The sequence below is a fragment of the Lutjanus erythropterus genome, chromosome 6 (genome assembly GCF_056507025.1).
Source record: "Lutjanus erythropterus isolate fLutEry1 chromosome 6, fLutEry1.hap2, whole genome shotgun sequence".
NCBI lineage: Eukaryota > Metazoa > Chordata > Actinopteri > Lutjaniformes > Lutjanidae > Lutjanus > Lutjanus erythropterus.
The window spans coordinates 23,760,801-23,787,780 of NC_139322.1; the positions used below are offsets into that span (position 1 = coordinate 23,760,801).

At 40.0% G+C, this 26,980-nt stretch overlaps 1 protein-coding gene across 1 annotated transcript; it reads right to left on the reverse strand.

The window, feature by feature from the left end:
* On the reverse strand, positions 1 to 26,980 carry LOC146325331 (vasopressin V2 receptor-like). The gene is made up of 7 exons (XM_084721271.1): positions 26,635 to 26,980; positions 25,125 to 25,202; positions 10,199 to 10,587; positions 7,389 to 7,634; positions 6,994 to 7,140; positions 4,651 to 5,182; positions 1 to 1,493 (listed from the first exon to the last, which is right to left on the reverse strand). The coding sequence occupies exons 3-7, from the start codon at positions 10,583 to 10,585 to the stop codon at positions 1,294 to 1,296; spliced, it is 1,512 nt and encodes a 503-aa protein (XP_084577397.1). The 5' UTR covers positions 10,586 to 10,587; positions 25,125 to 25,202; positions 26,635 to 26,980; the 3' UTR covers positions 1 to 1,293.

Consider the following 26,980-nt stretch of genomic DNA (forward strand, 5'->3'; position numbering starts at 1 on the left):
ACATTTAACAACATTTAATCCCTCTAAGACCTGAATTGGTTCTACAGTCGAGCTATAAAAAAAATCTTTGGTTTGACATCTCCTTGTTTTCTACTGCACACAAATATCGGACCATTATCATTGTATGATTTACATTCAACATTACTCTTACACAAAATGTAATAATATCTAATGTGCCTTACATTTTCAATAAATACATTTTACTTTGTTTTTTTACATCACTGTACATGGAATGGTGTTGTTTGCTTCCTTCCTGTGTCTCCTGCTTAATAATCATGTTCGTGTTACTTTCCAGGGAGCACGACCGGAACAGGAAGGTAATTGTCCGTACCTCATATGGTGTGTTTGTACAAAATACAATCACATAATTGTTTCCCAGTTGGTTGAGGAAACCTGGTTTGTTCATTTGTATTCTCCGAGGGCGGCCTTTCCCTCCTCCTGTTTGCGTTAACCCACTTTACTCCACTTTCTTGTGGTGGGGCAGAGTCTGGACTCTACTGCACCGCTGTCCTCATGAGTGAATCTCCGTCCATCCTGCTAACAAATCACTATTGTTCTTTAGAGCTGGATTCCTCCTGAGCGAATATGAATTCAGCCCAGAGCATGTGTCTGTAATCCACTCTCTTTGATTTAACAAAGTTCGTTCACATTATTAGATTTCAACTAAAGCCTTCTCAGGACAGCTCCTGCAGCTGTAACATCCATGTCATCCCCTGTCTGTTCTCAGTCTCTCTGTCTGTCTCTATGTGTCTCACAGCCTTCTGCTTTGTTTTCTCTACACCAATGGCTTTTGTCTGCTGTTTTGTACATTAGGCATGCCGTAAGGCCATTAATGCAAAGATCCACCCCTTGCATTCCTGCGGCTCTGCTCCGTCTGAACGTCTGAAGGTTTTCTCATAGTAAATCAATGCACAGGAGCACATTCATCCACAACTGAGTTGAAAATTCACTTTCAAGGCCACTTTGCATTGCATATGCTGTCACTGACCACCACAGTACAAAATATTCCACTCATAAACTGGTGTTGACATTTTCAATGACACCCTTCCTTACTGCTGCGGTGGAGACGACAGGTGATTACAGATAGGGGCCCTGTTGACAGTACAGCTGTCCTCTGTTGTTGGAAACATCTGGTAGAGGTCAGCGCTCTCTGTCCTCAGGCTGCGCCGCAGGAGGTGGTGGTTGTGCCGGAGTTGTGTGCAACAGCATGTCCTTGTAGTGTGGTGTGTGTGCGCTCACGCATGTCTCTTCAAACGTGTCTCTGTGCGTCTGTTTCCGTCTTATCTGTCTCAGTCAGTACAGGCTGTCCTTGGTGGTGGAGGTGTGGGTGGCGGTGGAGTCGTCGTGCAGAGAGCCCCGGCGTCCAAGTCCTGACCGACACTGCAGCAGGTTCTGCAGCTCTCTGGACACGCTGCTGGAGAACGCCGTGTAGATCCACGGGTTGGTGCACGAGTTCAGACTGGCCAGCAGCATCAGGATAGTGAAGGCCACACCTGCAGAGGAAACACACACACGTAAACACACATTACAAACAGTGTGCAAAATCTTGAGAAGAGTTCATTTGTGTATAAACTTTCCTGACCATTTTTACTGCCATTTCCACATCACTTTACATAATCTTGACGCATGTTACTGAAAACGTATAGACATGTTAAATAGTTTATGAATGAGAAGTAAACAAACAAACAACTTTTATTTACTTGGTAACTCAAATCAACTTTCCTGTGACCCACCTGCAGGTCATGGCCCAGTGTCTGGGAATGACTGCTCTAGTGTTACGCTGATGTCGTACACGAACTCAACATGCAACAAGGTTTCATGGATGCAAGCCAAGGCCCTCAGCTCAGCTATAGTATAACTTGAACTTGTTCTGAGGAGTGACTGGCAAGAGAGGAGCCCTCAACTCACTTGTGCATGTGCTCGTAGCTGCAGAGGCAGCAGCATTAGCTTTGTGTGTCTCCTCTATGTTTTCATTATTATTCGGATTCAGCTTTTTTAGGTGTTAATCCAAAGTTAGCTAGAAATGAACTTTGCTTTCTCTTTGACATATTTTCCTGACTTGACATGTGGATTGCAGACCATTTGCAACAGTGCAACTGCCATGGAAGAAGAAGTCCTTAGTCCCCACAAACAACCGAATATTCAATGACAATGTAAGGGGAAGCACCATATTTTTCTGCATTCATATTTTTGAATAATTGTTTTGCAATTTGAATAGTTAATGCTGTACATAGCAACACATTTTCAGAGACAAATAATTTTTTGAAGATTTTTACAGAGACCCCCCAGATTTTGCTGTTGAGGCTTTTAAGAGGTCTCAAGTATTAGTCAAGGGGTTTTGGACACCTCCCGTATTTCAAACTATGAGTGTAATGCATACTCAAGTAAAAGTTAAATTGCAGACTTGAAAGAATACTCATAAAAGTACAAATACCGCCCCCCAAAAGACTTAAATACAGTAATCTGAGTAATTGTAATTAGTTATTTCCACCCCTAGGGACAATTACATATACAGGCATAAAAGTGACATTTTCTCATGTACAGTCTGTCAGTTAGACCATTCTTCTAACTGGGGATCACACTGTAAATCACATTGTTCGCTTGTCTCCACAGAAACAAACAAACATATACAAAGCTATTCAGTTTGACTATAAACTGTTCATGATGATTGTTTCTCATTTCATTTCCCTCAGGAATAGTGGCAGGACTGTAAATATCCCAGAGGAACAAAGTCCTACGTGCGTCCTTTTTCAGTTTTTTTTTTCACTGCTAATAATAAGTCTTTATGTAATAAGTAAAACGTGTTTATTTCACTGTGGCCAGCTGAGGACAATGATGATGACAAACTGATTTTAGAACACAAATCTGATAAATAGTCAGTTGTGTGTGCATGTGTGTGTTTGTGTATGGTGGGGATAGGAGCTGGCTGCCAGTAAGGACTCATTCATGTGCATGCACACCTACTCTGCATGTGAGTACGCTTTAATATGCATGTGTGCTCGTGTGTGTATTCGTGCAGCTTATGTGTCTTGCTGTGTGTATCTGCTTGTGATTTAGACTGTGTGTGAGCTGCTGGCAGGTTAAAGTTGTAGATGAAATGCTAACATCTGGTGGTGTGGCCAAATCAGCAGGGGAAATAAACAGGTTATTTACTGGCCTCTGATGTTAGTCTTCAGCTTCAGATCATCTGAGGACACACACTTATACCACACTATACCATTAACCACAAGTTAAGGTGATACTGGCCCTGCTTGCTCCATCACTGGCTGCCAGTAAAGACATCAACAGATGCTGTTTCTGAGCCAGAATGCATAGAGGCCAGAGCTGTAATCCAGGGGTTTCTGGTTGTGGGTCAAAACAAACATTGTTTTTGACCTCATATTTCACTCACTGTTACCACATCTGAGCTGTAGTGAGGTGTCCTTGGAGTAATGAGTAAGAGATTGTGTTTACACTCACTGAGACGAACAACAGCATTGATCAGATGTTGCTGTTAAGAGCCAGGCCTGATTGTTTTGCTTTTGTTTTGGCTGCCTATAATGCAAAACAGATAGCCTTTGAGCATTTAGGGCAATTAAATGGATAAACTGGGCTAAAGAAGTATCAATCCAGCTGAGAAAAAAACAACTTAAGTGATTCACTGTTAATGGTTACAACCCAGATGTTTGTTTTTGTTGCTTTTTTTAGGGTGAATTGCACACACATGAATGTTGAAAACAGGCCGGTATGATGGTTAAGCAGTGCCTAAAAGCCTGTAAACAAGGAGTGTAAAACATACGGCCCGTGCAGCTGAACTAGCCTGCTGAGGGGTCAAATCCGTCCCACTGGACGACTTCGCAAAGTGTAAAATCTTGAAGAGTAGTCATTAATTCCACACCAGAATACGGTTGTCTGGAAAAAAACAATGAATGCTTATTGTGGTCGATATTGAACACAATATTATCATTTAGCAGCTTCACTCCAAAATCATCTGTATTAGATTTCTATTTAAAACAACCTTGTTGTTAAGGCACTGCTAAAACCTCTGATTTGTAAATAGTTTGTTAGGCGGGAGATAACTAGCTGCCATTTTAGTTGGTGTTGTGTGGTGATGCAGCATTACTACACAAGAGTGGAAATTATTTTTCCAAAGTATAATGTAACATTAAGAGTACTACTTTTCACTTTTTTTTAACTTAATTTTAATATTAATAATACGTAATAGTAAACTACAATAAGATTAACACATCAAGAAACATAAATGCAACATCTTTGTAATTCACTGCAATTAAAGGATTATTCCCTTCAACCTAAGTATATTTTTCTATATACCTTTACTGTAAAAAGTTTCTATTTCCAAGCAAAACTGAGTATTTCCATTTATACAACATTTTTTTCAGTTTCTTATTGTTCAATGCCCCACAGTTAAAGGAGTGGGGGTAGTGGGGTTCAGACAGTTCATAAAACTTAGTTGGAATTAAAAAAATAAATAAATAAAAATAGAGAAATGGAGAGAAAGTGCGGTTTGAGGATGCACAAATATATTACATAATAAATTAAATGCCAATATTAAATCAACGTGATGCCTTGAAGGCACGACAACTGCACAACAACAACAACAACAACACTGCCAGTGAATATTCATCTCTATAAAGCATATATGTGACTGACCTTGGCTTGGCGGGTTGGGGTCCCAGGCTGCCCACAGCTGGACGATGAAGAAGGGTGACCAACAGATCGTATACACCAGCACGATGACCAGAGTCATCCTCACCGTCTTGGACATGGCTTTAGTGATGCTTGGAGGTGGAGTGGCTGGTCGGGGAGGGGGGGCATAGTCAAGGGAGCAGCGGGGTGAGCCTGAACCCAGCTCGTAGGACTGACAATCTGAGCTGGTCAGTGTTTGCTGCTGTGCAGGCAACGTTGTTGTTGTCACGTGTTCGCCACGACAACTACTGTACTGAATAACGGATGGTACTTGGCTGTTATGGTGATGGTTGTTATTCACACAATTTAAGAGATGTCCTCCTCTCATGTCCCTGCCCCCTCCTGCCGACGCCCGTCTCCCCCTCTCCCTGGCCCGCTCATCTTCTTTCTTGAAGCTGTGGAAGCTAAAGAGGATTTGATTCTTCTTCAGCTCTGCCATCACCATCCTTTCTGACTTCAGGTAGATGTTATTGTGAATCTCTCTGAAGATTCTTATCTGTAAAGTAGGGACATTTTTCAAGAGTTGGAAGAGTTTTATATGAGGGAAAGAGGATATTCACATTCCATCAAAGGCCTAAAGAGCCTGAGGATTAAGTTTTATGACTGGCACGTGCCAGATTCAGATGCTTATCTTGTTTGCATTTCTACTGCAACAGTGACAGGAAATTTGAAAAGAAACTGAGTGTGTGTTGGCCTTCACCATCAGCCGTAAACCACTTTCAGACATTTTTATTCAGTGCTGCTATTCTTGCACTCTATTAGAATCAGAAAAGCTACCATAAAATTTTACTGCAGCAAAATGATTCTTCATGCTCTGCCGAGAAACCAAAACAGTCTTTTGAAATAAAGTAATAATAAGTGATTCATACCTGTTGCTATTTTTGCTTTATTTTTACTTTTTACTGCCAACTGTTGCTCCTCTGAACCCTTTTACTTTTACAAACAGCTTTATGAGGGCATGGTTTTAGATACTGCACTCGAATATAGTGTACATCCCATATATAACATGTATTTAAAGGAGCAGTTTGAATTATTTGAGGCTGTAAAAGGTACTTGTCCATATTCATTATATTACCTACAGTGGATGCCAGTCGAAACACCCCAGGCAAAGGCAGAGACAACAGCAGACAACAACAACAAGTACTAAGTACTAAGCAATATCCTGCTTTGGGCAGGGTCAGCAGCAAAATGCATTATAGCTACTTAAAAATAGGCATACTAAAAGTCCTATATCAGTTTAAGCGTACGCTATATTTCTTTATAATTTTGAACATTTTACCTCGCCATCAGACAACTTTTTCTGAAGGGAAATCGCTGTTATATAAGCTAAATATCACTCTCTCCAGCTCAACCAGACTCCAGTGAAAACAGAACACAGGAGATGCTGGTCTTCAACTGCTTCAACCTGTTCGTTAGTTTGTATTATTGTGTGACTCTGGTGAATTTAACAGAAGTTGCACAACAGCATAAACAAACTGACAGATGAATGCAGCAGTCGAGCAGCAACTCGAACAGCAAACATAAAATTACAGATTTCGCTAATGAGTGCAAGTTTGGTTGAGCGAGGGCTGCTGTTTTCAGTTGGAAAAGGCTGTCTGATGGCAGCGTAAAGCAGTGTAAATGTCATGTTAAAATATGTATTGTGCTAAAGTGCTATTGATTTTTTTAGATGGCTAAAATGTTTTGCTGCGGACTTTCTCCACTGCAGTACGCTGCTTAACTTCCTATAGCAGGACTATCAATACAGCCCCACTTCAAATAACCTGATCTATCGCCTTAATGAGCTGAGTCATTGAAACTTTCAGAATTACTGTGCATCTTTCTGCAGAAATTACATCATACTTCTGAAAAAGTGTCTAAAACTGCCTCTCTCTCAATCTGAAATCTGATAGTGAAAAAAGGTCAGTGATTCTATGTTTGGCTGAGATCTGGTACATTCCACTTTCTGGCAGGAGGTTCTCAGAGTGGGCAGATTTTCTGAGCAGCCGTCTCAGCAGTGGTCCTTCAAGTGCTGTGTTAATTAGGGAAAATAGCTGGACCCTGGAAATATCTTTCCCTAAATAGAGCAGCGGGGCTGATGTGAGGCAGCCCAGAATGCCAATCTGCTGTGGGATGCGAGAGAACACCAACAGTCCCCTGTGGGTTATCAAACAATGCCTGCCAAATGCGCCCTCCGTGCAAACAAAACAGAATTTCATTCATGCCACACGCTTCATTATTGGATAATGTTGCCTCAAGCATGTAATCCTTGTGAACTGTGGACAGTACAGTGGTTGTAGTGAGTCCAGCCAGTACAACCAGTATTACCTGACAGATGGTTATGATGAGGGCCGGCAGGAGGAAGACTGCCACGGTCATCCAGGTGACGTAGGCCTTCAGCCCCCACGGCTCAGTGAAGTGGCCCCAGCACTCGAACTCTCCAGGAGCCACTTCTGAGCGGGAGAAGATGAACACCTGACAGACCGGACACAAGCAGGTGGTCAGCACTCCCACAGACATACTGTCAGTTTCCTCTTCCATTAGCTGGACTGAAGTGACCTCATCGAGCCAAAAATAGACCAACATCTTGAGTTCTACTGTAGAAATCAGGGTGTGAACGCCTGCTGAGCTCTCATTTCCCATTTCACCATGTGTTTTTGTGTGTGTTTGTGTACTGTAAGTGTGCGTGAGACATTGTTTGCAGTGTGTTTGCCCCTCCCTACCTGTGGTATGCTGAGGACTAACGCCAAGCCCCACGCCATCATGACAGGGGTGTTCCAGCGGGACATTGCTCCACCACGGTAGGCCTGCAATGGGCAGCAGATGGCATGATGCCGGTCTACTGTCATGGCAACGATCATGTAAGAGGAGGCAAACATGCCCACAATCTGCAAGTACTTGATGGACCGGCAGAGCAGGTCAGGCCCCTGAAACCTCTCTGTGATGTCCCATATCAGCTGGGGAAGAACCTGGACACACAGATTAAAGAAAGATTATTCATTTTTATTTAAATAAAACTGTCTCCTTGCATATTAGAGTGTTTTTTCTAGTTCAGCTCAGGGAAATGTAGATGAGGACTAAAGGACAAGTGATATTCTATATTTCTTATGACCTTATCTTATTTTATCATAGTGTAATGTAACGCAATGGAACGCTTCACTTCACTTTGCGGCTTAACTTACATTATTTTATCACATTGTATGATATCGTACCTTTGTCTTGTCCTGTTCCATCCCTTCTTGTCCCTTACTACCTTATCCCGTCTTGTTGTATATCATTCATATTGTTTTGTATCATATCGTATCGTATCGTATCGTATCGTATCGTATCGTATCATAGCTTATCATAACACAACACAATGCATCACATCATATCTTACCTATCTTACTGTATCTTATATCTTAACTTGTTTTATTGTCTTGTATGATATCATACCATATCTTGTTGTGTCTTGTTTTGTCCCTGCCCATCTCTTGCCAAGCCGTCTTGTTGTATATCTTATCTTATCTTATCTTATCGTATCGTATCGTATTGTATCATATTGTATCATATCAATAAAGTACCTCACCTTACTTTACTCTCTATGTTGTATTGTACTGTACCATATTGTACTGTAGCACAGCATACTGTACTTTGTCGTGTCTTGTTTTGTCATATCTAATTGTGTCTTATCTTTGTTCTTTTTATCAACAGATCCCATGAAAAGACTAAAACCAACAATGAATTATCAGTTTATTACTTCAAGTCTGATACAGCTTATCTTTCCTTCATCGCTGTCCAGAAAATCTTAAAAAAAAAAAACATCAATGAGCCACACTGTTGCACTGAGTGACCTGCTTCTTAATTACCATGAACATGAGCACTGTTTATTTTGACTCAGGCCTGCATACAACAGCTGCTGCTGCTGCTGCTATAAAGACTTTCTAGACCACCAATGGTGTGTTAATCCACAGATGAAAATAGTCCCCAACAAATGCACTGAAAACTGCTGAAAATTGGGTGCACAGCTGTTTTAGGAAATGACAGAGCCCTTGAAAAAAAGAATGAAACTACATGTTTGTGAGGTGTTAGTAAATATTTACATCTTCACCAGCAACTAGTGGGCGTGGGTCGGAAAGAGTCACACAGTATTTAGACTCACAAGTCAATCTCTAAATGCTTTGCTGAGTAAAAACTCCCAGCTTGCATTGCTAAAACTGAGATAATTAAGATGCATTTCCACTGGATGGTATGGCTTGACTTGACTCAACCTACTCTCTTTTTTTACTTTCCATTATGGATGGTGCCTGGTACTTTTTTTGTATTGCCGAGGTTCCAGGCAAGCTGAGCCAATACTTAACAGTGACATGAAAACACTGCAGACCACTGATTGGTTGCATGACACAGGATGTCCTGCACAAACGAGGTAGCAATAGCAACCACAATTATTTTTAAAATGACACAGCAGAGCTCCACAGAGAGTTAAAAAAATCCTGCACCGCAGAACCTATCCAAAGTCTTCAGGGTGACCCTTCATATTAGGTGTGTGCCTATCACTGAGGAGAATGGGGCGAAAGCATCATGACCTTGAAAGAATGTAAGGGGCGTAGGTTTGTTAGCGGCTTTTCTCACTGCCGTTTCAGCAACTATTCTTTTTCATTTAGAAATCCCCACATGATCAGTAGACAGTGAGATCTCTGATCATCTTGTATCATGAGACTACAAAGTATTGAGAGATGGACTAACACGTTGTTGGTTTTGGTCTCTTCACTGGCTGACCATAAGAAAAATATAGATAGAAATAGAAAAATGTAATTTTATATTTTTTAGAATGGACACGATCTGTCACATACAGGTGTGAGTGGAATAGTCCAGTACAGTAGCACGTAATTAAGCAATGCAGGCAGTATACCACCAACATGAATTCTTTAAATCACATTTATAAAGGCAGCTACAAAGTCCAACTATAAATTAAAGAACACTTTGAAACACGTGTCATCTTAAACAGACATTTCTGAAAGCACCAGAGGAGTCCCTGACATTTTTCATAAGATGAATCCTTCAAAAAAGACTAACTAGACACTCCCTCTCTTTTCAAGCATGGTTTCTAAATGTACATAGATGTCATGTACTTATTGCCAGTCTGTGTACATGAGATGAGGGAATGAATGAACATTGGAATGAACATTTCATCAGGAGATGTGGCATAGTTCCTTGAGTGGGACATCTGTTTTTGTTGCATCAGTGAACAGTTGCAACAAGACTTATTTCTCCTGTCAGCAGCATGCTAGTGTGATGACAATCGTGCTGCACATGCTCAGTTGGACCCTTTCCCCACCAGTGAGATAGAAGACACATTCAACACCACAACACATTTTTTATGAGTTGTGTTTTTGCCACACTATCCATATATTATTCCATTGTTATAAAACAAATGTGAATAAAAGAAGAATCTGACCACATAAACAAACTGACAAGGCAAACTAGAAGTTTGTCTGTTCACTCTCTCACTGTTCACATTCCTGTCACAGTCTCGAATAACTCGTGAACTGACCTGAAAGAGTGCCACCACCAGGTCAGCCACACACAGGTTGACCATGAACACGTGCATCGGCGCATTGTGCTTCCTCCTCCTCAGCAGCACCCACAGCACAAAGCTATTCCCCAGGGTGGTGAGAGCCAGCACCAACGCGAGCACCGTGATCTCTGCCCGGGCCAGGCCCAGGTCCCTCACCCGGGGCTGGGGCAGAGTGTACGGCGTGGTGGTGGAGCCATTCTCAGGGAAGATCCCGAAGAAGGAGCCCCCGCTGTGAGAGCTATTTAAGGAGTTCAGTTCGGAGACAAACGAGGAAGACGAGGAAGAGAAGTTGTTCCTTCCTGTGGTGACCAGAGAGGAGGGGGCTAACCCATCCCAGTTAGTTTCCACACTGATGCTTTCCATTCCTGAAAGACAAACAACGCATTAATGTAGAAAAATTTATCACTTCTGTTGTTGTTTTTGGTTGTTTTATTATCAGATTTTAATAATGCCCTCTGCACCAGGATAGTCATCAGGAGCTAAACTTGTGCAGGGTCACAAGATTTAACAGCAGATTTGATCAACAAACAATTTACTTGTTGTTTTTTCTCAAAATGCCTGGCCTCTTTACTAGATTTTCTCAAACTACCCACAAATTTGTCAGCTGAGATATTTTGTACTTTCCCTCATCTTACGGCAGTAATTCCAAATAAAAACCCTCAGGCCTTTTGCTTAAGATGTTGATGCAGAGATTAATCACATTCTTTGTTTTTGGTGCATCTCACACTATAAATAGCTTCTTTCATGCAATTTCATAAAATCTGCCTAAGAATAATATAAGCCAGGCAATGTGCCGATCCTGCTGTCATGTCAATATTGTTCTGTTTTTGGTGCTGTCTCCAGTTTTTTTTAATATCTCTTCAGTGTTTCTGTTTATCCATCCCTCAAAGCTTCAAGTTCTGTTTGACGCAAGTCCAACATGGTTTATTTTCTTTCTCATATTTTCTCAAGATTGATTTGACAGCATTCCCCTCTATCCCACCACCACCACTCTTATTCCTTCACCTTCTGCTCTCATAATCGCTCTCATCCCATGCTTACCCCCATACATTCCTGTTTTCCCCTGTTTTTGTTCCTCCCCCTCCTCTCTATAACTTTCTCTCATAAAGCCAGGCATTCTTCACTCATCCCCCAGTCTCGCTCTCTCTTTATCTCAATTAATTTATACGTTTATTTTTCTTTGCTTATACATAAATGACTCAAAAGAACATAAAGTGGAAAGGAATGAGATGACAGTTTCAGAAACAAGAGTCGTGGGATGCAGGGGGCATCCTTGGACAAATAAACTGCACGTAGAGTCTGGGAGGGAAAATGAAGGAGGATGAAAGAAGGGTGATGGAGGGCGGGAGAAGAAAAAAAACAGCCCAGAAAAGGTAAAAGAATAGAGTCATAGAAAGAGGATGATAAGCAGGCAGATTACATGAACATGATTATGTAATTAGGACACAAAAAAGTAACTGTATTCCATGATAATCAATCAATCATATTACAGACAGATTTCGTAAAAATGGGGATTATTAGCAGGATTAGCAGTGTCAAGAAGGGAACCCCAGACCCACAAGATCTTGCGAGAGTGAACACATTGTGCTCTGCCTTACAACTGGCGCACAGCTGTTGCGCTGGTGGCGCAGGTGGCTTTAATGTCTTACACCAGTGGAACTGCCATTTTTACCACATCTGCAAGATAGCAAATGTACTTGCGCCTGGTCTGCGCAGCCATGGGCAGGGGATCTAAAAATGAAGGCAAAACAAAGGCGGGTCTCCACAATAACAAAATACCTTCATTTATGTAAATTTTTTCCCCACACAGTGTGGGTTAGTAAAGTGTCCTTTGAACACATTTTATGTCAGCAATAAAGTGTAAATAATATATAAGTTAAAAGTGTGCAGGTGTGTGTGTCTCGAACTTGGCAGAGGGACGCACACACGTCCCCACAATCAGAAAACACCTTTCATTAATGTTAAACAGCATGTGCGTGCAAGTGTGTAAAATAATTTTGACTAATAAGGAATCAGGAATCATTATTATAATCATAAAGCCCAATAAATCTCCACACAGCATGGGATCACAGCTATCAGATCATCAACAGATCAGTTAAAAGACAGCTGGAACAGCTGTGGTATTTGTGTCTGCATGTATTTTGGGATCCAGAAAAACAAGGTTTGAACAATTATATTATTATGTCATTATATCTGACCACGAGACCAGTCCGACCCAGGGAGAAAATGGTATGTGCTCTTCTGTCAGAGCCTGATGCTGGGTGAATAATCTATGTGGAATTTTGTGCACAGGTTGAAGCTGCACCTCAGTCCGGCTCAGGTGGGTGTTCAGCCATGTTGAGGTGCAGCTTCGCGGTCAGACTCTCCTCTCCCCTGCTCCTCACTCATCTCCCCCACACCTGCCCATTGGCTCCTTCTTCAGGTACTTCAGCCAGCAGATCTGCATAATAATGATTATGATAATAATGAATTATAGAATATAATTTCAAGGTGCTTTAGTCTAAAACATAACCAATTACATATTCCCATGGCTGTAATGGTTCATTTATTGTATTACTTTTAGCAGGTGTTCATGTAAAATGAAGCTGCTGTGCACTCTCGCGCCTTAACTTCTTCAACCAGGAGATTTGTCTCGTCACTTTAAAAATATTTTCTCTTTGTTCCCTCCTTGTAAATTCATTGTCATGCTGCCATCACTTGTGCTCCTGGCACACCGGTTCTTAAAGGTGATAAGAATCAACTTCTGAGTGTTTTATTGCATGCTTGGCCTAAACTCACCTGTGAATTAATGAAGGTACATGGGTGCAGCTGATAGGTGTATCCCACTGTGCACTGCTAATGCAAGAGGCGGGAGAGGGCAGGATACCCCTGCACCCCTGGCGCAAGACGGCAAAGGTGAATTTGGACACACCTTGAATAAATTAAATCCATTACACCTCACGCTTTAGATCAGCATAAGATAGGGACCTCTGACTGAAAACATGTACAATCTCACAAGAGTCCCGCAAACTTGCTGTTTTACCACGTTTGCATTCATCTGCATGTAGCTTTAATTTCTGAGGATGTACACAGCCACTGCTCAAAATGGACGCAGCATATGCAAGGCAACCATGATGCATAAAGGGGTGCATATGCAAATGCATAGTTAAAAGCAAGTATATCTCCTAACACAGCCTAACACAGCAGTACAACTGCTCTGCTTAAGTGCTGGAAGTGAACCACCAAGCTCTCTGTCCTCTTGCAGCGGCAGCACGGACACAGCGTCATTGCTCATGGCTGTTTATGGCTAATGTTAGCTACACACACCAACTTTTAATGTCAACTATACAGACCAGCGGCTAACATTAGCTACACACACCAACCGCTAATATTAGCTGTACAGCCCATCTGCTAATGTTAGCAACACACACCAACTGCTAATGTTAACTACACAGACCAACTACCAACATTAGCTACACACACCAACTGCTAATGTTAGCTACACACACCGACTGCTAATATTAGCTGCACACACCAACTGCTAATGTTAGCCACACAGACCAACCAGTAAGGTCAGTTAGACAGAACAACCGATAAAATTACAACAACAACTTATGTTATCTACACAGAAATGCAGCTCATTAGCTAACATGTCAACCCTACTACTATTACAAGTACTCCTGCTGTTTCTAGTACTGAAAAAGCTTTTGGACTGTAGGTGGTGATGCTGGTGACCGGGTAAAAACATAAACCCAAGTTTCTGCCAGTTCCTTAAAAAAGTACATTTAAAATGTTTATAATTGCCGCTGTCAATCTAAATGTGAATTCACACGTAACAAAAGAGGGAATAGCTGAACAAAGAATTTATAAACCTGACGAAAGATGTAAAATTTCGCTATATTTACTTTAGTTTTTGGTTATCCATAAGTGATGGAAATAATCACTTTGCAGTTTTTGATACTTGAATTAGGTTACTGACTACATTTAGTAGCAGGTAATAAGTGACTGTTGGAATACATTTTTAAAGTAAGCCTCCTTACTTCATGATAAGATGAGGAAAGAGAAAGACAGGTATAACTCTAAAGAGGGCTATGTGCTGTTACTTATCAGTGTGAGTTGATTGACACCATAGTGATGTCTTATTTTGACTAATGTGCAAGGCGTGGTTTGGTATACATACTGAATAGGTGCTTGGAAATTTTCCACTTCTAAAAATACTACAGTGTGAGTATTGTGCAATTACATGTGACTAACAAGACATTACAAGGCTGTTTTCACTACTCCACTGAGACCTAATGGCCAACTTGCTCGTAATTGCATACTCACTGCTGGATGTGTGAGACAACACAGCTGAACATATTGTCAGGCGTTTACATGCTGGCTTTGCCAAAGGAATGTATAAGATGAACCCATGACAGGCCAGGCCAGCTGAACCTTTAAGCCCAGCGTGAAGGTAGAGCCATGGGTGACAGGAGAATCTGAGCGGAACCAGTCCTCGTAAGTCAGACAGCGACTTTTTGATTAGAGTGAATCCCTGCTGCCACAACAGGCGACCACAACACTGCCATAAATGGCATTTTATTACGCCTTAAATCCCAGTCCACTCATGACACAACATTTTATTGTAAAGTCCACACAAACATTCAGGACTGTCAAAATGACTTGATGCAAACACTCATCTCTTGTGAGCGTAATGTAATTTCATTCATTCATTCAATTTTTGTAACCGCTTATTCTGTAAGGGTCGCAGACTGCTGGAGCCTATCCCAGCTGACACTGGGCAAGAGGCGGGGTTCACCCTGGACAAGTCACCAGTTCATCGCAGGGCTGACACATAGACAGACAACCACTCACACTCACATTCACACCTACGGGCAATTTAGAGTCACCAATTAACCTAGCATGCATGTCTTTGGACTGTGGGAGGAAGCCGGAGAACCCAGAGAGAACCCACGCAGACACGGGGAGAACATGCAAACTCCGCACAGAAAGGCTCTGCCCGAGCAAGCCAGGGATCAAACTCAGGACCTTCTTGCTGTGAGGCGGCAGTGCTAACCACTGCACCACCGTGCCGCCCCGTAACGTAATATCAAGAAGTTTTGAGCTTTGAGTTCATTTCAGAAGGGTGGGGCAAGCTGTTTCCAATAAAAGTTGAATGACAGTGTATATGTTCCTCTAAATCTGCATTCACTGTTGAAAAAAAAAGTTGAGATAACTCATAATTTCAAGGCAACCGCCTTCACTAGATTTCTGAGTTCTGAATCAAACTCTTAAGTTTTGAAATAAGCTAAAACAAACAAACAGGAAAAGGTTTTGCTGCTCTATTGTCTTTAGTTGAGATAATTTACTTTTCTTTTTTTTTTAGATAAACTTGAAAGTTTAAGAAACTCAAAAAAAAAATGGATTTCAATAATTGGTCACAGTGAGCTTTGAACCTTTTTGGTTCACCAACTTTTAGACTGGAGTTTGGTTTAACAGTCTGTCCGCTTGAACGACTGCTGGGAACACATTGTATTTTCATGTGAATAATTCTTGTAAATTGAGCTGACCAGTGTTCTAATAATGAACCTTGTAAACAGGATACAGTATCGTAGGAAATGGTACTAAAACAACCTGTTCTCTCTCTCTCTCTCTCTCTCTCTCTCTCTCTCTCTCTCTCTCTCTCCCTGCCTCTTTACTTGTAATTAAAGATCACATAATATGCATGAACTGCAATCAACATAGAGACAGCAGTTCAGGTCTGCTCTGCACTCTGCTCCACCCATCTGCTCCGAAGACATAAGTCCAGGATGGAATTTCAGCATTGTCCTCCTCACAAATTGTAATGAGATCTGTGCCCTTGGATATAACCTAATTACTTCAAGACCAGTTAACAAGGCATGCATTATGCACTTTGCATATATTTCAATATTTGAAAGTCCTAAAAGGAATGGTTGTAAAAAAAAAAAAAAAATGTTTGTATGTTCATATGACATACAGCCAATTTCTTGCTCAACAAAACAAAAAGACATTATTAGCAGGAGACAAGCAGGAGACAAGTAAGAACGAGTCAAAGCAACATTTATTTGCAGCATATTAGCAGACTTGCCAGCATGCATTGTGCGCTCAGCCCTTCTTTTTTACACTTTGATGAAACCATACATGATGAAAAACTTGCTGTGTCTGTAATAATTTTTTAAGGCACTGTTGTTTGTTTTCCCAGTAATGACAACACTGTGAACCATGTCTAAGGTTTTACTGAGTTCAGTCCTTACCCAGTTACACTTAAAATTTAATAAATTCACTGGGAGCCGTTTCACATCTCTGTGCCAACACTCAAACAAAGTAAGTTCTTTGTGAGATAAAAAAAAAAAGAGCTTTTGAAACTGAGGAAATCAAATTTACCAAATTTGTTTGCACTGTGTGTCAGTGTAATGGAAGAGTTGTTGGTTCAATTAAATTATCTTGTTGACTTAACTCAATTGGTATTACAAAACTTAAATAATACTAATTATTCAGTTCAGTTCAGTTAACTAATAAAGATGAAAACGCTCAAAATTGCCCACAGGGTACATTAAAAGTTTTGTGTGTGTGAAAGCTGTTTCCAATAAATTTGTAAGCCGAGTGAGTGAATTGGGGTTTACAGTTGCACATTCCTCTAAATCTGCATTGGTTTAGTGAGTTTTTAGAAATGTCTTCAAACAAAGGCCCTGTCAAAGGTCCTTTCGATCAAAGAATGTAATATTCTGTCATATTATCTGTTTACTATTTTTCTCCCTTTCAAGTTTTTTTTTTAATTAGGGGTCTAGACAACGAGGTCTTTTTTCATCAAGGAACCTCCTGGCCTCTCGTTGTCAGGATGTGAGGAGCCTCGTGCTCCTCTCTATAATTACAGCATAACTCATAAGAGGATTCTTTGTGCCGCTGCACTCCTTTGTACCCTCATATAATCTCATTATGTATATTTGCCCAAGTGACTAATTTCTGACCCCTTTTCAAGTATGCCTCTGTGAAGATAAGGTGTAATGACTTAGGAGGGTGCTATAATACCGGTGTGGCCTATATGAAATTAATCCACGGTATTGAAGCCAAACTAATATCTCCATTTTAAGTATTCAATAAAAGAAATAATAACTGGTTGGTAGAGTCTTCTGAAAGTGTGTGAGGCATTTCCTTCTAAACAAACGGTTGCTCCATCTCTTATTAATTCTGAAATAGCCCCTGTTTTTCTGAAATCCTGAAGGACTCAAAGTATTTTCTCCAGATCTGCTCATTTCTCATTTGCATGACTTGTGCATCCAAGAAATCAAGATGGATTGTCTTAAAATTGCTCAATGGCTGAACTGCAGGAGACCCACGCATTGCTTAAAACTTTTGGCACCGATATCTCCTGTCCTCAGAGGAAAGTCCTTCAGCAGAGGGTACACAGAGAAAGTGAATAGTGTCTGCATAACTCCGCAGTTTAACGTATTCCTTTACATACCCTGCTGTCTCTGAAAATGTATTCTGATTTGCTCTCTCTTTAATAACACAAGCACAGCGCGGCATTCCCGTCTGTCTGATCGACTTAATGTTAAGCACAAATTATTCCATCTCTGGATGGACTGTAGACACTGCTTTTAGTAGTTAGTGCAGTACATTGCTTCCTCTCTTTACTTTGAAGCTTTCACCATGATTAATGGTGGAGTCGATTCCTCTCCTGCTTTCCTCCCTCGATGCAAACGGGTGTGCAACCATCCATTTTCATGTCCTCCCCATCCTCTACCACTTTCTCAGCACTCAGGTCTACGGTGCCTCAGGGAGGACAGAAACAGGTAGTTAAAGCATGCAAGAAAACATTTTAGCTACTAACCATTCATAGCTTTCAACATCTCTGCCTGTGTTCAGGCTGTTCACACATTATTTGGTCATTTCATTTGACAAACTACGTCATGTTTCAGCTATTTTCAGATCTGTTTGTGTCAAAGTTCTCATAAACCATCTTAACGTATGTTAAGTACCAGATGTCTTCAAGAGACACATTTTATGCATGAGATCACTACTGTGTTATTTTGTCAAAATAACAAATATTCTAAATAATCCAATCTTAGAGGTTAATTTGTTCATAAATCTGATGTGATATAAGCACATACAGTATAATGAGATTCCTTTGGACTAGATTTAAAGTTCTAAATTCTAGTAGAAATATTTTGCTATGATTAATATTTTGTTTAACATTTTTCTCACATTAAAAGTTTTTTAAAAACTCTGAGAATGGGCTGGAAGCATACTCTTCCTCCCTCACTTAGAAAGTCAAGATCGAGCCTCGCACCTCACCAACCATCTCTGCTTCTGCTAAATTGACCCAAGCCCCCAGGAAGAGTGCCAGGCTTTGAAGCTAATTCAACATAGTGGCTTAACTGTGTACTGACAATGCCACATGATGCACTGCAGCCCCAAAAGACTTCACACAGACTTACATTGTGACAGAAGTGACTTTAAGACGGTGGATACATTTTTTGAGCATCACAACCCCCCGGGAAATGGCTCTGGTCATTATCAGAATATGATCCATTCGATGCAAAAAAATTTGGAAAGTCTACAAAAGCCGCATGGTTAAATAATGTTATCTTATTCAAGTTAGCCGAGAGCAAAATCTGAATTTAGCCACTCCGCCAAAGGGATGATGCTGTATCCAGTTACCATTCCTACTTCCACGGGTTGACTGGTGACAGATCAGCGAGCATCAGGATGGCTAGCATTAAAGAAACCATCAGAGAGATTCAGCCATACATGTTTGAGCTTCAGGCAGACTCAGACTCAGACGAGGAGTCTGTTGGGCACCAAAACTGGTGACTAGCGATGTGTCTGAATGGTAATTGTAGTTAGCATATTTTATCTGACGTTTCTTAGCTTGATAGCTTGTAACTGGCAGTGTCTGATACAGTGAATGCTAAATCTTGCTCTCTGTAATGACAAGTCTCCTCTGTGTAGGAGGTTTCAGCACAGAGGACTTATGATATGATTATAAGAATTAAGTGGTAAGAACCCTTGGTACATGGTGTGCACGCCCTACCAGGTGAGTGCATTTTTTGTTTTATTTTTTGCTCATATGTCTCATATGTGACATTACATTTTTCAATATTCTAGCAAAAGTTTCCGGATTAAGAAATGATTACACAAGTCATTGATATGACACATGTGGACTGACTGTCACATATAACACTTTAAAAGTTCACAAATCAAGTTTTATATTATACACATTTAGTAAGGCTCTTGTATCTTATTTGACTGTCATATATATTACTTAGAAGTTTCAGATAAACAGATATAAACATTTAGTAAAATTAATCTGTATCTCTTCCATATGGTAATAAGTAAATCCTGCGTTGCATAATCCAGGGGTTCCCAAACTCTTTCCTGTCAAGCACCCCTACAATAGATGCACATTAGACCACAGACCCCCACATTTAACAGGATTTTGTCTTCAGGAATCCCCTAATTTTTATTTATTTATTTGAGGATAATAAGGTCTGCGAAAACATTCAATGATCAAACTAGGATCACTATAAATTACGATAAAACACAATGGCCAGCATTATTTCTTCCCTTGTTATACCAACTTTCAAAAAATGCAATAAAAGTTTAATTATTCTAGTCTAGGGACCCCCAACAACATACTCAAAGACCCCTCTTGGACCCCGGACCCCAGTTTGAAAATCACTGGCATAACCTGCCATGTGTAAAAATCAAACCTGATTTAATATTTGTCCGCGTTGCATTATTGCTGACTGCTAATGCAGTCTGAGCACAGATCGATTTGAGGTCTGCACTTCACAATAATGACGACTTAGGTAATGTGACAAATCAGTGTGAACTTAATCTGGCCTGTAAAGGTTTACATAACTCAAGTTCTTAGAGCTGCTAATAGAGTTAAATATTGTGTTGAAATTAATGGAATACAGTGGACATCTGGAGTGGAAAACATTCAAATTTAGTACATGGGCCTCGTGTCCCACATGTAAATCCACTGTTATGGTCCTCTGAGTCAAATAAGACACTACTTTTTAAGAAACTGAAATTTGAATACTAGTGGAAAACATGATGTGGACAGTGGACCTTCCTTACTTTCGACTTTTTGACATCATAACATTGTCTGCCTCAAGCTCTTCTTCTTGCATGTCAGGTAAATGCTCGTCTCTCACTCTTTCATGCACAGACAGAGCCTCTTATTTGCATTTAAAGAGCGTGGATGAACCTGGTTGGTGGATTTAAAGCTAATCAGTAGCTAACAAGAAACGATGGTGGCAGTGGTGGCAGACAGACAGGTACTTAGGTGAAGGCGCAATAATCCAGACATAATGAAAGATCCATCACCTCCCCGCCTGTCTTGTGTGTGCATATCAGTCCCTTGATTAGTTCCCTTTGACCATGGTTGACCCAGTCTCATTAATGAGGACCTCTTCCTCCTCATTAGGCAGCTCAGTGTAGACTCAAACAACCTGTTGCTAATTTGTTCTTCTTCCTCCTCTGTTTATTCCCGTCACCTGTTTTTGCTCTATTTTTTCATTCATCCATCCAGTCTATATCTGTCCTTCCACCCTGACCAATCCACCATCTGCTGTTGTTAAGGATCAAAACTGCAGAGGAAACTCTGTCTGACACGCCTGTTATTTTTGTTTGGTTTGAATTATCATCCTCATCAATAGATTATGACAGCAGGAAACAGGAGTAAAATGGTGTCACCCCATTGGCATCTAAACTGACTGAAAAGCAGAGATGGGCGCAAATGCATCAAAAAGTATCCTGTTACAAATTACAAATACTTTCTCATCAAATGTATTTAAATACAAACTTATATAATCACATTTTAGGTAGCCTCTGTATGGGTCTCACCTTTAATCCCCTACATTGAGCATCACAAGCATGCAGCAGAGTCCCATTTATATTGAAGAGAAGGCAGACATTTCTATGGCTGATATCTCCAAAGCGCTACAACTCACACCAGAACTATCTAGATGGATAAACGGCGCTATGGGCCAGGAGGAAAATATGTGTTTTTGATTTTGGTGGTTTCCAGCTCGTCAATATATTTTCCAGTTCAAGAGCAAATGTGTTTGCTTTTCTTCTGTTGTATTTTAGTGTCATTCAGGAAACTCGCCTCAGCATGCAATATCTGATCATATTTTTTTTTTTTATAACATACCTTTATCTGTGAGGAAATTTGCACCAAACATCAAAGCAGCTTCTGTTCTCAAACTACACAGTAGTTCACAATAAGTGTGTTGTTGGACCTGACAGGATATGTCATGTGATTCACTTGCGTTCAGCCAAAGAATGTGAGCATTTTAAGTATTTCAAGTATCAAAAGTAAGAAAAAAGTAAGTAAGTATTTGAAGTATTTTGCTATGAATTACATCTTTTTTTCTGCCCAGCAAAATACAAATGACAAAATACTCAAAAGTAACTAAATATAAACCTTCAGCACATTTTATTGAAATACTGCCCATCTCTGCTGTAAATAATCAAGCCTTAGATCACACCATGTGATATACTTTAGCTTTGGTATTCTATGCTGCTTTTCTCAGTATAGCGAGAGACTTTATTTACATACCGATCAATAGATTCTTACACAATAAAGGTTTGGATGAGTCATGAGGTGCCACACTCGGGCTGTGCAGCACTTCATCTGCATGATAAAGCAGGTATGACCACGCTTTCTGCTTTAAACCCCACATATCATAAATTAGTCCCAAGTGGACCTCTCACGTGGCATGAATTACCCATGTGAATGAGTTGATTCATATGACAGATGGATATTCTGCATATATTTATGCATTTCAGTTCGTTGAGGCACCTGCCGTCCTTATTAAAAACCAGATCTCTGTAGCCGTGATGTATTCCACTCTTTCATGCCACTCAGGTGCAAGTCTCCGCCGCAGACTGCAGCCCATGTGAGCTGTAAAGCAAACACTTATGTTTTACTCTCATGCCCAAACAACCCATTAAATGTTAATCATGTGGGACCACACCTCATTGAATACACTGATACAGTCATTACTCGCCCACATTTCATTTGTGTGTGTGTGTGTGGTGTCGCACTCCTTGAGTTTTGTATTCACAAACATCACAATGAGTTTATTTCCATAATAGACCAGCCAGCGGACAGAACATACTTGGTTTGGTGTTGAAGAAGGTCCAAGTCCCCTTATCAGCACTGATAAAACCCGTTCATAAGACCACTGACTGTTTTTCTTGTTATGTATCATTAACCAGTGTACTGCCAACATGCATGTGCCCTAAACAAAATGTCACACAACTCAAAATAAAATTCTGAGTATTCCATCTGAAGAGTGGAAAGTGGGCCGCAGTGTTACCGCATCAGCTAAAACTGGCCTGGAGGTTCGTATTTGATATGAACAGATCTGTGCCATATGATGAAATGAACACGATGAAATGATTCCCTGTTACAGACCAAACCAAATTGACCATGAAAATAATAGCATTGGTGATGATGATGATTTTTCCTGATGGTGTCTTACAATCAAAGAAGTCATTTTGTGCATATTACAGATTGTGCCAAACACACACACGTGTTTAAAAAAAAAAGAAGGAAAGTGTGTGATTACTGGAAAAACCCTAAATCTAAAAACAATGATCCTACCAAGCAGTGATTCATTGATCCAACCGATACAATAGTTTAATTGAGATTACGCTACACTCTTAGAAATACGGGTTCCAAAGGGTTCCTCTTGAAGGGCCAAGGTTCTTAACGTTTGCTTCTGAAGGACCCCCTATTTTTTGAATAAATAATTCATCATTCAAGGTTCCAAGACTAATGGTTTCACTAAGAAAGCTTTTCATCCAAAGAACCCTTTTTGGATGAAACACTTTTGCTAAGGGTTCCATAATCTGAAAGAGTTCTTAGTAGAACCTCCTGTGTGGTTTTTCATCAAAAACTTGGAATATAAAAGGCTTCTTAGGAGAACTTCCTGGCTAGGTTCTAGCTAAAACTCATGGAGTGTAAAAATGTTCTCCATAGAACCCCCTGTGTAGTTTCTAGATAAAACTCTTGGAATATAAAAGGTTTCTCAGTAGAACCTCCTGGGTGGGTACTAGTTAAAACCCTTGGAATATAAGAAGGTTCTCTCGTTGTGTGGGTTGTAGCTAAAATACTTCTCAGTAGAACCTCCTGGATGTGTTCTTTTGGGCACCCTCAGAAGGTGGAAAGATTCTGGACAGAATCCCAGGAAGTGTTGGTGATTTCCTTAAAGAAATCATTCATCAATGGTTCTTTGTACCATAATATAAAGGGGTTCTCAATAAAAAAAAACCCTGGTTGGGTTCTAGATAAAACACTTGGAATATTAAAGGGTTCTTGGTGGAACCCCCTGGGAAGGTTCTTGTCAGCATGTTTAGAAGGTGGAACGATTCTGAATAAAAACCCTAGACATGGTTCTGGGTGGAACCATTGCACCATAGAAGGGTTCTTCTTTAGAACATCTTTGGTAATGGGTGAAACCCTTTACAGATGGTTCTATGTATAACCCTCTATGTTGGGTTCTAGGTAGAACTCTGAAAGTATTCCAAGTCAAACTTTTATAAAAGGTCCTATTATGGAGACAAGCTGAAAAACCCCTTATGGTTCTAGTTCCAGTTCTTTGTTTCTAAGAGTGTAGTGGAAACTAACAAGACAAACTGCAGTGATGGTGGAGATACAGGGTTTCACTGAGAATGAAAGTTTGTGATTTTGCTGTGATTGTTTCTTCACTGTGAAGAGAAACTTGAATCCATCTGGATTCCTTTCTAGGTTTTCTGAATGGAAACACTCACTCAGCTGTTATCAGAAAGCGGTGACGTTGGTTAGAGCGCTGACGCCTTCCCCTCTCCTCCTTCAAAGACCAGTGTGTAGGATTTAGTGGCATCAAGCGGTGAGCTTGCAGATGCAACAATCTCATCTCACACTCGCCGTCAAACCGTGTAGGAGAACTCTGTAGATCCATTCTGGACTACTGCAGAAACAGGACGGTTCAACATGACAGAGTCTATGGAAGAGGACATGTGTCCTCTGTAGATATAAAGGGCTCATTCTAAGGTAACAAGAACATTCTTATTTTCTGCAGGGGCAGAGGGGTTGTTCAATTTAACATATTAGCTGATTCCACCTGACTCATTGATCCTTTATATAACAGAGGTTTGTGCATGTTAGAATATGGCCCAGAAATGTGCTGTGTATTTGATAAGAAGTAACAGATGGGTTTGGAACTGTGACTTTTCGCGTCCTTCTGTCCATTTTTTCTTATAAAATACAGAATAGTCCTTCATGAGTTGATTTAATACTCATGGTTCAACATAACAAACCATGTCCAAAAATTAACACATCATCTACTTCTAATGATAATTATATTCCATTTCTGCAATTTTCTGCCAATAAATCCCACTACATCTTACACACTGGACCTTTAGACTCTAACCTATTTAGTTTTATTTGCAGAAAGCTACATCAGGTCATGTTGTATATGCTCTTAGAAAGGCTCTGGAAAACAGGCTTTTGGCGCAACACATGTATTTTGATTTCAATGTTCCGTTTCAGCACCAAAGGAACGCTACTGGAAAACCACAGAATGAAATAAAAACCTCCAAAAAACAAAGAAAACTGGACACACCTTTCAATTAATTACTTTCTCTGTTGTACAAATATCTGTCATAAATCAATCAACTTTGAAGATGTGTTTGCACCATAAACACACAGCCACAAATATCCTTTTTCATCTACTTGTAAAGACCTTTGATTTGCCTTATAAAATACGGGCAGGACTCAGACACACACACACGCACGCACACATGCACACACTCACAAATACACTGACAAAGACACACAAACGTAAAAGAAGAACATGCAAAAGAGCACATAAAAGAAGAGCACCCCAAGGTGAGTGTATATCTGCCTTTTGTCGTCTCTCACCTTGTTGTCAGTGCATGGTAAGCTTTCTCACGCGTGTCCTTTTCTCTTGGTGTGCTTTTCTCTCCCGTCTCGGTGACTCTGGGACAAAGCATTAAGACCTGTCACCATTACACTCCATTAACATTGCATGCAAGAGCAGATCACATTTAACAAGCTGACAGCTCCCTTGAGCTTTTTTAATCCACGAAAAAAAAACTTAGAAGACTGCATGCATTTTTTAATTAGGCTCTGCCATAAAATATTTCAATCTGGCATACTGAACATACTGTACATGTTAACATATCGGCTTATTATAAACGTGTGTTGAAGTCAGGACTGGCAGGCATGGTAAATACATACTGTAAACGTCATTACTTTATCAGAAGCTTTATGTATAATGTGTCTTTTTTGTCAAACGTGATAATCAATCATTTGAAATAAACAGATGGAACATGAATAAACATTCAGAGAATTTGTGTGTAAAAATAAATGTATATGTTATATAAGCTTCTTTTCATATCAATAATTGTTTAATAAAGAATGAGACATTATTGTCAAATATATCTGATGTGTAATCAATACATTAATGCCCTTAAGTTATGCTTTTTTTCCAAAACATATGCACAGTAACAAAAGATTTCCCTCTTATTCAATATTATTAATATCAAATGACACAGATTTTCCCTGTTTTTCTATGATTTTCTTTTAGGAAAAACAAGACCTCACTTATATTAACAGTGGTAAGTCTTATTCGTCATGTCTTCTTAATTCTCATGCTCTTAAAAACTTTTTTACTTGTGTCACTTATTTTAAGGTTTATATGCTCGATTTTATATGTACTTATTTTAGACTTGATGTTATGCTTCTGCGATGATGTTATTGAATGTTTGACGCATTTCAGGATTTATTGCTTAAAACTATGTTTTGTGCTGTTGTACTGCCTTGTCAAACTTAAATAAATGAAACTTGAAATGAAAAATGAAAATCGTCAATTGATCTGTTGAATATTTTCTTGACAAATTAATTACTTGTTTGGTCTATAAAATGCCAAAAAATGTTGATCAGTGTTTCCCAAAGCCCAAGATGATGTCTTCAAATGTCTTGTTTTGTCCACAACCCAGAAATATTCAGTTGACTGTCATAGAGGAGTGAAAAAAAAAATTATTATACTGGTGATGACAACATTAATTTGTGTGAGAATAAACTGTAACCATTAAACCATTAATGTAAAATGACATTAAAATAAATAGTTAAATATTGCAGAGTTTGAGTTACATACGTGTGTCTCATGTGTACATGATATCCTGTAAATGCACAGACAGAGATGACCTAGATTGGTCAGTAAACAAATCCATTCATGATATGAGCAAGTTTGAGTTCCAACAGACCACTGTTCTGTAAGGTGTTTTCAGTGATTAGAGGAGAATTATAGAATATTTAGAAGTAGAAGTATTTATGTTAATATCAGTGTAAATATCACTATCAGTAAATAAGTCAAATATTCACCACAGAGTAAATAAAATGCTCTTACCTACTATATGATCCACTGCAGTGTGTGATAAGAAGCTGCCAGAATTCAAGCCAAAAACATTCACATCTTCTCTCCTGTCAATCCAAGTTCCTCCACTTAGTGTAGTATCAGCTGACTCCTAAATGAATCAGAGAGGACGCACAAAAAAATGTCACCTAGTTTTTCTTTTAATAATGTGACGGCAGAGTTCTGGAGGTTCTTTTCAAGTCCTGTGTGTGTGTGCAGACTGTGTTGTTTCTGCTGCGTTGGACTTCACAATATGTCAAGTGTAATCCATTTGATAGCCATGTGCGAGTCCCCGGCTCTTTGTGCGTCACGTTATGCTCCTGTAATGTGCTGTGCCTCC